The sequence below is a fragment of the Suricata suricatta genome, chromosome 2 (genome assembly GCF_006229205.1).
Source record: "Suricata suricatta isolate VVHF042 chromosome 2, meerkat_22Aug2017_6uvM2_HiC, whole genome shotgun sequence".
Classification (NCBI taxonomy): Eukaryota; Metazoa; Chordata; class Mammalia; order Carnivora; family Herpestidae; genus Suricata; species Suricata suricatta.
The window spans coordinates 108,946,573-108,958,729 of record NC_043701.1 but is presented as its reverse complement, the minus strand read 5'-3'; the positions used below and the strand labels follow the sequence as shown (position 1 = coordinate 108,958,729).

Below are 12,157 nucleotides of genomic sequence, written 5' to 3'. Positions count from 1 at the left end.
TCCGGGCTCTGAGCTAGCTGTCAGCACAGAGCCCGACACAGGCTCAAACCCACCAACTGTGAGATCATGACCTGAGCTGAAGTCGGATGCTTAACTGACTGAGCCACCCAGGCGCCCCTGTTTGATTAAGAGAGAGAGAGACAGAGAGAGAGACAGAGCAAGAGAGGTGGGACACAGAGAGAGAGGGAGACACAAAATCCAAAGAAGGCTCCAGGCTCTGAGCTGTCAGCACAGAGCCCTATGTGGGACTTGAACCTGTGAACCGTGAGATCATGACCCAAGCCGAAGGCAGATGCCTAACTGACTGAGCCACCCAGCCTTCCCGATTTTAGTACATACTATAATAACATCAAATTCTAGGGGAAAAAAGAGATACATGATTAAAAAATATATGTATCACTAAAAAATTTAAAAATAGAAATAAAAATTATATCTCACTAAACCTGGTACATAATAGCATTCAGGCAGTATTTATTGAATAGATAGATGGATGGAAGGAATAGAGATGTCAATTCACTTTTATTTTACAAAGAAATTTACTGAAGTATGATTTCCATTTATTTGAAAAAGGCAAAACAAAACCAAAAATAACTGTTTTCTACCTTAAGGAACAAATAGAAATTTCATTATTTTATTTTATCACAAGCTTTGCAGTTAACTTTACGTATATTAATTCTTTTCCCATCCATACTTGGCATAGGTTATTTGCTCATGACACCAACTTGGAATGTGAGGCTTTATCAGTTTTATAGAGATAAAAGAACCTGGCAAAAATAATTAACTCTTGATTTCTTGCTTTTTATGAAAAATTCTCGTTGGAGTGTGGTAAATAAGTAACTTTATTTTCCTGTTGTTCAGGAGCTAAGATTGATTCACAAGAGGCCTTTTATCTGTATGCTTGTGGACCCAACCATACGTCTATAATGCCATGTAAATACGGCAAGCCCGTGAATGACTTCTCCAAATATATTAATAAGGACATTTTGCGATGTGAACAAATCAGAGAACTTTTTATGACCAAGAAAGAAGTGGATATTGGTCTCTTAATTGTAAGTTAAGTTTTTATTTTATAAGTTTAAACTTTTTAGTAACTGATAATTTCATGTTTATAAAATGTGTAATTAGCTATGAATTAGATTTCTAAAGTTTCTCTTTTTTCTTACTCAACATTTTCTTTCCTTAAGAACATATTTCTTTCTTAAAAAAAAACAACCTGAAATACTCAGAATTTGTTTTTGGGTTTCAAATATTTATCCCCTTTTCCTTAGGATTATATTTCTATATGAAGTGTTACTTTATACGTACTAATCATTGAAGAGAAATGTTAATGATATAGTGAAAATATGACATATGTTAGCGTAAAAAATATTGCTCATTTCATTTCCCTATTTGTAAATAAATGGTAATTTTTATTTATAGTGTTCGTTTTATTTATGTATATTCAGATTTTAAAATACTTTTAATATCAGTAACAATCAGGAATTTTGCTTTCAAGATATTGCTAACTCTACTTATAAGAGACTCTCAGGTTCTTTTTTATACATTATTGTAATTTTTTGTTTGTGTATATAGTTTAGGAGTTTGTGGTAGATATTTTTTATGAGAGCAACTAGAAACCTGGGTCTTCATAGTCTTACAAGATCTATTAAAAACCGGTAGATCTGGCCATCAAGCTGGGTTCCTTCTCTTGCTTCTTCTGAGAGGTACAGTTATAGGTCAGAGATAGCTTTTACTTGGAGGAGACTACTAGTTTGGAATGTATTTTGTTTTTGTTGCTAATGAGATGTATATTTCACAATCAAAATATATTTTAAAGCTGTAACATTTGACTAAAGGAAAGGAGAAGTTCTAGTATAGATATTTTGTAAAGTACATGTTAAGTCCTAGGTGGTGTTAAATATATATCTGTGGTAAAGTGGATAGAGAGTAGATACCTATGGAATTTGACTTCATGATCTGATACTGTGCATATAATAGTTTTCTCCCTAAGGAGTATTTTAAAATGGGGGTTGGGAGCATTTGGGCTGTCCACTGTGATTGAGTGGTGACCAGGGATGCTAAATGTTCTACAGTGCACAGGCAGTGTTATAGCGAAAAGAATTATTCCACCCCAAATGTGTCACCATTAAGAAAACATGCTTTAGGGAAATGTTTCTCAAACCTAAGTGTTCATCAGAGTTGCCCAGAGGATTTGTTAAAACATAAATTGCTGGATCAGAGTTTTGGATTCAGAGGTCTAAAGTGTGGCCCAAGGAATTGCATTTTTAGCAAATCCCGGATGCTGCTGCTGCAGGTTCTGGACCACATACTGAGAATCTACGCTTTAGGGAGACCAAGGAATTTTCACAGCTAGTGTTTGTTCAAATGGTAATTTTAAGTCTCTAGTTCGTTTTCACACACACACAGATTTCCTTCATCCTTTTATTTTGCTTGAAAGGAATATATGGAAGTCATAAAATTTAACATAAATTATCACAGATGAAAATCCCAAGGGTTTGATGCGACAACTCTTTTTAGAAAGCAAAATTTTAAGCCTGATTTAGTAATTTGGGGATTATGAGGTCGTGAGCAAAGCCTGGCAAGGCGTAGTGCCAGCTGGGACTTGTTTCACATAGATGAGCATTTTGTCAGCTTCCTGTTGAAAACTACTGCAGGTTTAAGATCTTGTTTTACCCAGCACAGTCATTTACAAATAGACCTAGTAGTCACTTTAGCTGGTATGCAAGTATGCTAGATGATGTCTGGATGAAACTATTTAAATGGCCATGGTTGAAAATGATCACCGCCTAAGGCCTCCACCGCTTCTGTGAGAAAACACTGAGCTAGGGCACCTGATTTCTCTAAGCCTGAGCGTCCTACCAGAGTCAGAGCCTGACCGAAACTGCCCTCTGTGTGGGAGAAATACTGAAAATTCTATTCAGTTGTAATAAGGATGGTGATCGTTTGGAATTTTATTCTGGTAGAAAGAAAGATCTGACTTAGAGTCACTCATAAATGAGTAGCTAGCCTGTGAACACATTCAAGGCAAAAATTTTGAATATGTTGACCCAGAGTTCCCATCTTATCATAAGGTTGTCAAGATCGGTTAATATTTGTAAGTGCAAAGGACAGTGCATGGTATGAAATGAGTGTGGTGTGTAAGACTCAGCTGTTCTCAGTAGTAATAGTGTGATTTCATGTTTATCCTAACATGGTTACAGCTGGGCTCTTGCTCAGCCTTGATAAGGTTTGTACAAGTGATCACCGCTATTGAAACCCAGCTTCTCCTTTGTGAGACGCCATCTTGACTCCCGGTCATCTTTGTTCCGTGGAGTGTCTGTCAAAGAGAACAATTTGTTGGGAACCTTTTCACTTTGAAATACTTGTTTGCTGATTGATAACTTACTTTTGTTCATTTTGTTTCGTTGCTGAAGGAAAATATTTGTGTTTCAGGAAAGTCTTTCCGTTGTTTACACAACTAACTGTCCTGCTCAGTATACCATCTATGAGCCAGTTATTAGACTTAAAGGTCAGATGAAAACCCAACTCTCTCAAAGGCCCTTCAGCTCAAAAGAAGTTCAGAGCATCTTATTAGAACCTCATTATCTAAAGAGTCTCCGGCCTACCGAGTGTAAAACTATTCAAGGCGTCCTGCACGAGATTGGTGGAACTGGTATATTTGTTTTTCTCTTTGCTAGGGTAAGAACCACTGATTATAGTTTTATCTGAAGAAAGACCACTTCTTTAATACTGTTAAATCTCAGTGTTGTTTTTTTAATTACAAAAGTTACGCATCAACTATATGAAACTTTTAAGATAAAGAAATCACATGTCTAGGATGTCATTAAGCTTTCTGCCACACATGGTGAAAATTTCTTTTAACTTATGGAGATTTTTAGAAGTTTTCTACTATCCAGAAATGCTTTTAACACAACTCAGTGTGAACTATACAAGATTTAATGGAGCAGTTGGCTGGCTCAGTTGGTAGAGCACGCGACTCTTGATCTCTGTTGGGGTCATGAGTTTAAGCTCTACCTCGGGCATAGAGATTACATAATAAAATAAGTAAATAAATAAACCAGATTTAAATTGTCAATGAGAGAAGAAATACATGTTATAGTAACAAAAAGAAGAAGAAACAAGATTGGGTGCATTCAAGGTGGCATGGCCGTAGACAAGGAATGTATTCTTTAAAATAAGATTTGTGAAGCCTGATTTTCCCCAAGCTTCAAGACGCATGGGGAAAAAAAAAAAAAGAGGTCAGCAAGTAAGTCCAAAAAGGAATAATTTGAGTTTATTTAGTTTTCTTAAAGAAAAGGAGAAATGTAAAAAGTTTGACTCGTGTCAGGAGTACTATATTAGAATAAATTGTTTAATGATCTGTTGTACTTAGTCATCTTAGGATGGGGACAGTACCGGTCCTGACATAGAGTAGACAGTCAGTAAGTATATAGTCACTGTTTATAGGGGTTGCTTAAATCCAAAATAGGGAGTGCAAGTGGTACTGAGCATCTCCTTCCTCAGGGCCCATATGCTTGTTTAAATCAGGCAGCTTTGATCTTTCATCCTCAGAATGTTATTCCTAAGTGTAACTTCTGCAACATTTCCACATTTCCAGTCTCCCTAACTGGCTTGCTTTCTTCAATGGGGCCATGTTTGATTAATTTTTCAATAACAGGCATATCAGTGTGTGTTAATTGTCATTTCCATTCTTATAAATATTTTGTCAGCATTGATTCACCATACTCTAACCTGTTTTTTTCTTCATTTTTTTTCAAACTTTTTTTTTGCATCCAGTATCTAGTTGAATAGATTTTCCTTTAGTGTTTTAAAATTAGTCTCTTTAACTCCTATCAACATTCTGTGATCAGAATAGCTTACAGTTTCAAAATGTATATCTTTGCCCTTTGCTCTTTCATCAAGTTATTGAACATAATTTTGTTATGATTACTGTCACACATGACTAGAACCCGGAGAAAATGGTTAATCATTTATTTTACACACATTCAGGATCTTGCCAATAAGACTTCTAAAGTATGTTGTCACACTTAAAACTTAGGAACTTTCTTTAGTATTTTTTCCTCCTCCACTACAAAAATAAAATTCAGTCTCCTTAAAAACCTCACATGCATTGGGGCGCCCCAGGGGGCTCAGTCAGTTACATGTCTGACTTCAGCGCAGGTCAGGATCTCAGTTTGTGAGTTCTAGGTTCTCTGCTGTCAGCACGGAGCCTGCTTGGGATTATCTGCTCTCTTTCTCTCTCTCTCTCTCTCAAAAATAAATAAATATTAAAAAAAACAAAAAAACCTTCCCTGCATAGCCTTCCTTTTGAACCAGACTCTGCCATCCAGCCAAATAGGCAAACTGCACCCTCCTAGCTGTTCTGGGAGCTTCCAGTTTCAGACCCTCACCTGTCCCCTGTCTCTCGCTCCAAGCCACTTGCTGTTTCCACTTTCTAGGATTTTACTGTCCCTCCAGGCCATTTCTCTCCATTTAGACTTCCCGAGCCCAGGCTGAGTAGAGTCAGGAATAGTTTCTGTGTCCTTGTGACACTCATACTATCTCATTCTTCTTGGTCTTTAATCGTGATAGGAAGGTGTGTCTTTCTTATATATAGTAGTTGTCAGAAAGCACAGGTTTAGCTGAAGTACAAGGCAAATCTCTGGTTTTTATACATACATCTTGTCTTTTGACTAGAAAGCAGGTCCCGCTGGGAGCAAGTATCATGCCTTTACTTCTCTCTTATCTCCCACGGCACGTTACGCAGAGCATTTCATTCACTGAAATGACATTTCAAATCACTAATAAAATGCTCTTGACTTATACAGTTGTGTTATTTCAGTTCACTTATAGTATATTCAAGAGACTAAAATTATGGGACTTATGTCTTTCAGTTTTGTTTATAATTCTTAAATGATGACAAAGTGTGTGCAAAAAAATAGCTTTCAATAATATCTAGTCACAAATTTTTCTCTCAAATATTTTTTAGGTTGTGGAACTCAGTAGCTGTGAAGAAACTCAAGCATTAGCACTCAGAGTTATACTCGCATTAATTAAATACAACCAACAGAGAATACATGAATTAGAAAACTGTAATGGACTTTCCATGATTCATCAGGTGTTGATTAAACAAAAATGCGTTGTTGGCTTTCATGTTTTGAAGGTATGGCCTCATAAAATTTATTCTCATAGTTTCATGTGCAATGATACTTCTCTACATTATATATAGTCTTCCAATAATAGAGTTTTGTGTTTCTGTTATTCCTGAAGAAAAAGAAAGAAACTCAACAGTGTATAATCAACCTAAGATGCTCTTCTGGTTTTCTTCATCATTGATATAATTACATTTTTGTCTTCTTTGAAGCATTTCAGAAGCGTGAGGGGGAAAAATTAACTCCTAGAATTTTAGACCTGGATGAACTGGAGCTGTCCCTTAGGGCTGGCCCCAGATTCTGTAGAATGATGAAATTAAGGCCCACAGAGCAGACACTGTTGTTTGCTTCAGCGCCCAGTGGTGGAAGAGAACCCAGTTCTCTGGACAACCAGTACTGTGCCATTTCCAGTAGGCAGTGCTGCTAGAGAGTTTGTTTTCTGAGGTTATATTCAGTTTTATTTTGATCCAGCTATCGTCAGATATTGAAATACCTTTCTAGCTAAAAGCATTTGATAATATTGTGAAAATATTTATCTGAGGGTCAAATGCTAAGACAAAAGACCATGCTTTTACCGTGCCCTTGAGATCCATATATTTGTGGCGTGAATCCTTAGTACATTTTGGAAAAGGTTTTAAAGCCTAACAGAATCATTGAATTAAAAAAATAAAAATAGAACAAATAAGGAAATAAATAAATAAAATGAAATATTTATTTTACCCATTTTTGAAACTGAATAATCATTTACAAATATTTCAAAGTTTGTGTTTTTCTAATTATTTGAATTGTTTTACAAAACAAAGGCTCTCTGTGAAAGGTTGAATTATTCACTAGTCTTCCTTTCAATTTAATGTTATGACTGCTAAGATTGGAAGCTTCATGTTTGTGTTGAATTTTTGGATTAATGTTATTAATGCATATTGTATTAATGCTGATTTTCCATAGACCCTTCTTGAAGGTTGCTGTGGTGAAGATATTATTCATATCAATGAGAATGGAGAGTTTAAGTTGGATGTAGAGTCTAATGCTATAATCCAAGATGTTAAACTGCTAGAGGAACTGCTGCTTGACTGGAAGATATGGAATAAAGCCAAGGCATGTGCTTTTACTTTTAGGGGTAACAAACATATGACATAAATTTACCTTCTTAACAATTTTTAAGCCTACAACACAGTATTAACTATATACACTTTGGTGTACAGCAGAGATCTAAGACATTTTCATCTTGCTTTACTGAAACTGTGCCTGTCACACAACTCCCCCTGTTTCCCCTGCCCCTGGCCCCAGTCTGTGGCAACCACCATACTGCTTCCTGTTTCTAGGAGTTCCATTACTTTAGAGATGTTGAAGTGGAATCATTCAGTATTTGTCCTCTTGTGATTGGTTTATTTCACTTAGGACATGTCTTTAAGGTTCATCTGTGTGGTAGCATATGACAAGATTCCTTTCTTTTGTAAGACTGGATAATATCCCATTATATGTATATGGCCACATTTCCTTTATCCATTCTTCTATTAATAGACATTTAGGTTGCTTCTGTATATTGGGTTTTGTGAATAATGTTGCTGTGGACTTGGATGTGTGAATGTTTCTTTGAGACCCTGTTTTCAGTTCTTCTGGATATATACCCAGAAGTGGGATCATTGAATCATAGAGTAATGCTATTTTTAATTTTTTTTAAAGAGGGAGAGAGAGATGGGGGCAAAGAGAGAGGGAGAGAGAGAACCCTAAGTAGACTCTGTGCTCACAGCACAAAGCCTGATGCAGGGCTTGGTCCCACAAACTGTGCTACCATGACCTGAACCAAGATCAAGAGTCCCATGCTTAACCAACTGAGCCAGTCAGGTGCCTCTCTATTTTTAATTTTTTAAGGATCCCCTGCACTGTTTTCCATAAGAACTGCACCATTTTACAATTTCATCACCAGGGTACAAGGATTGCAGTTTCTTCACATCTTTGCCAACAACTGTTATCTTCTGTTTTGTTTTTATAGTGCCCATCCTATTGGGTGTGAAGTGATATTTTATTGTGGTTTTGATATGCATTTCCCTGATATTTAGTGATGATGAGCATCTTTTCATATACTTGTTAGCCATTTGTATATTTTCTTTGAAGAAATGTCTTTTCAAGTTCTTTGCCCATTTTTCAAATAGATTATTTGATTTTTTTTGGTATTGAGGTTAAGCATTCTCTGTATACATATGAATCCTTCATCTGATGTATGGTTTGCAAATATTTTCTCTCATTCTTTACAGGTTTTTTTCCACTCTATTGATTGTTTCCTTTGTGCACAGAGAGATGTGTACTTTTTAAAAATGTTTATTTATTTTGAGAGAGAGCCTGCATGCACAACAGGAGAGGAGCAGAGAGAGGGGGAGAGAGAATACCAAGCAGGCTCCATGCTGTCAGCAAAGAGCCTGACACAGCTCAATCCCACGACTCTGGGATCATGACCTCAGCTGAAACCAAGAGTCGGATGCATAACTAACTGAGCCACCCAGCCAGCCACCCCTAAAGGGATATTTAAAAGTACATCTCTTGGGGCACCAGGGTGGCTCTGTCGGTTAAGCATCCAAGTATTGGGTTTGGCTCAGGTCATGATACCAGGGTCAAGGGATCGAGCCCCACATTGGGCTTCATGCTGAATGTGGAACCTGCTTGGGTTCTCCCTCTGCCCCTTTCCCACTCATGTGTGCACTCTCTCTCAAAAAAAAAAAAAAAAAACCTTTAAAATTGTTTTTATTTTTTAAATTAAATATTCATCTAGTCATTCTTCTAAAGAACAGAACAAACTTACTACTTCAGTGTAATATTAATTGTAAGTGGAAGCGTGGAGATTATTTCCTATGCAAAGTTTTGAGCAGCCATGGGTAATGCTGATCTAAAATTATTTAATTAAGTGCTGTATACACAAATAAGCATTGAAGTTTATGCATTTTCAATAATGCTCTTGAAAATGAATTATTTGCAAACAATTAGTTTGATCACATGTGTTTTCGTATCAAATAAATCCCTCAAGATAATTCATCTTTTGAAAATACTGTATATTATATAACGTTACAGAAAGTTAACATACTAAAACATGTAATGCAATATTGAATTCAACATAAGTAGTTAGAAGTGACCTACTGACAAAATAATAATAATAATAATAATCTGGAGTAAATGTTAAGATTTGCTTTTTTAGCCATTGAATCTTTGACCCTGAATATATACACAAAGGTAGACAACTGTTAATGTGTCTCCTAAAAAGCGTGTGGCATGTATCCTGGTGACCACGTGCTGACTGGCGTGTGCTTCTTTTCTCAGCACGGAGCTTGGGAAGCCCTGCTGGCGGCGCTGGAGGTCCTCATCAGAGCTGACCACCAGCAGCAGGTCTTCAATATAAAGCAGTTACTGAAGGCTCGGGTGGTCCATCACTTTCTCCTGACCTGTCAGGTTTTGCAGGTACTTTCCATATAACTCTACTTTGGGGGAAGTTTTCTTCGTATTTGTTTAATCATTCAGGATTGTGAACTCAAATTTTTGTGGGACTTTCAATGGAAATTTTTTCTCTTCTCCACCTTCCCTGGTCTCCTGGATCCCTCCTTTCAACAAATGGCATGGGGCTTTCTGAACCCCCGCCTCCCGCTGCTCCATCTTCACACTGTGTCATCCCTCCCTCAGTTACAGAAGAACAACTCCTGTATTTCTGCGGTGTTTCTTTATGCTGGGGCATAAGATAATTTTATAATCTCTTGAGTATCAACCGTAGCAAAATGTTTACTTGTTGCGAGCTTTGCACGGTGGCAGTGCGGTAGCCGGTGAGATCTGTCTGAGGCAGGATTGTCGCTAACTGAAACTCACGCCACACTCCTTAAATAGCAAGTGCAAGAATGTTTTGTTTGACTAAGTATGAGTTCGCCGAAGACCTCTTACATGGACTAGGATTCGCGTAGGGAAAATGTGTCTAAAACACTATATTAAAAAGTGGCACTAACCTCACCAGTACTGTCTGTGCAGTGGCCTGGCTTCTAGTTTAATTTTTTTGCTCTGCTTTCACAGCTGTCCTTTTATCAGTTTGGTTAATGTATGAGAATGGTTTTCAAGTTCATTTGTTTTTCCAGTGAGGCATCTAGTAGAACTTTATCAGGTCAGGTAAGTACAGGTGTTCCCCGGGAGCAGTAATATGTTTTTAATGCCTTTGCTCTGGCCACACCAGTGGCTATCCCTAGTACTTGGGGTGCAATCCGGAATCTGTGGCACTATCTAAAGCAAGCCTGTGTGCTCTGGCCTCCACTCCAGCCGCATCTCAGACCGCGGCAGCCACCACCATCCGCCCACCCCCAGCTTTGGTCTCTCTTTCTTAAAACCTTCCTTAAAAGGTTCTTGAACCTTTTTCCCTACTCAGAGCACATAGTTTTTCTAGTTGAGAAGCTTTTGATCCCATTCTTTCCATCTGGCTGCCTCCTGCTTACCCTTCATTCCTTCACTTGAAATTTACTTCCAAGAGAAGCCCTCCCTTCTCTTCCCATCTAGTGTAACCCTTTCCCCTCCCTTCACTCGCTCTCCACATCCATGCATTTGTTAGTGTCACATTATCATTTATGAAACTATGGTTCATTTCCCTCTGTAACCCTCTGAGGGCAGAGATGATGTTTTTTCTTGATCTCACTTGTAAGCCCAGTACTTGGCACATATGAGCAGCCAATAAATATTTGTTGAATGAATGAATTCTAAAAAACAAAAGCATTTTATTGCCTTTCTTGGGCTCTGTGGTAAGTTAGACTGTTGTCTTCAGGAATATAATACAGTGACCTCTGAGGCCTCTTGCTTGCTGAATATTTTATGTAACATTTACACAGCAGTTATTCTCTAAATCAGTTTCTTTGTATAAACACTTTGAAACTTGCTGACTGGGATTCAAAGAGCACAAAACACAGTGGGAAGACGTACAGTGTTTCCATGTCAGAAAAGTAATACTTGTAAACTTGGAAATTTCTGTATATATTCTCATTTTCATGTATTTATAAAAATGCTAGAAAAATTTAGGTACCAATTCTGTTTCCTGAAAAGTATACTTCTTCACCCTTCTTCATTCAACGGGCATATTATCCAATTAATAGTTATTAAGAATAGTTTTATGCTAGGTGTTGTGGGAAGCATATAAAAAATGAACTTAATTGTTGCCTTTAATATATCTCAGAGTATTTAAGGAAGATCGGTAAATTGGTAGTTTATTGGATGTTGGGCAATTTCCTTAGTTCATGAGTCCAATGCAAAGAACTTGAACTCAGATGATGAAAACAGGAGTGTGAAAGTAGGGAGCAAATATGAAGGAGATTGTAAAAGGAACTAATAGGGCTTGATTCTGTCTAAACAGCTGCAGAAGAAGTGAAATATATAATGCAGTTTCAAGCTGAGAGTCTGGAAGGATGATAGCATCATCAAAGAAGGAATCAAACATGCAAGTTCTGTAGCTTATGCGTTCTGCATTTGAGATAATGGTTGGACGTTCAGTGGCCATGACCACTGGGCACTTAGATGTGCAAGATTGGAACTGGGCGGGGGGATGAGAAGGAGAGATGGGGAATGGCCTGCATGGATGTCACAGGGAAGCAGTGGAGACGGACAGCTGCGCGCTGCAAGATAAACAGTGTAATGAAAGGATCGAAGAGGGCTGTGACTGTCACCTGCAGAATTATCCATTTCCAGATGTGAAACAGGATAAAGGAGCCATCGAAAGATGTAGGAAGAGTAGTCATGAGCGACTCTTGAATACTGAAAACAAACTGAGGGCTGAAGAGGGAGGAGGAAAGGGGAAGGGGGTGATGGTCATGGAGGGGGCCTCTTGTGGGGAAGAGCACTGGGTGTTTTATGGAAACCAACTTGGCAATAAACTGTTAGTAAAAAAAAAAAAAAAAAGTAGTCAAAGAGCTCAGAGAAGAATCAGGAAACAGCAAAGTGAAAGCCAAGGTGAGCAGAGGGGGAAGACAAGGTGGTCTCTAGAGCTCAGTATTAGAGAAGGTTCAAAGAAAATGTAGATG

General features: G+C 37.7%; 1 protein-coding gene across 8 annotated transcripts in view; it reads left to right on the top strand.

The window, feature by feature from the left end:
• The window catches only part of LYST (lysosomal trafficking regulator), a 177,799-nt gene that overhangs the window by 75,269 nt on the left and 90,373 nt on the right, over positions 1–12,157 (top strand). For all 8 annotated transcript variants that reach the window (XR_003905486.1, XR_003905482.1, XR_003905483.1 and 5 more), the window contains 5 exons: positions 859–1,049; positions 3,433–3,678; positions 5,969–6,142; positions 7,077–7,226; positions 9,441–9,578. Coding sequence is in view for 5 of the 8 variants with exons in the window: in XM_029931602.1 (XP_029787462.1) it covers positions 859–1,049; positions 3,433–3,678; positions 5,969–6,142; positions 7,077–7,226; positions 9,441–9,578 (899 nt within the window). In the remaining 3 variants the exon portion in view is untranslated. The remainder of the gene's footprint in view (positions 1–858; positions 1,050–3,432; positions 3,679–5,968; positions 6,143–7,076; positions 7,227–9,440; positions 9,579–12,157) is intronic.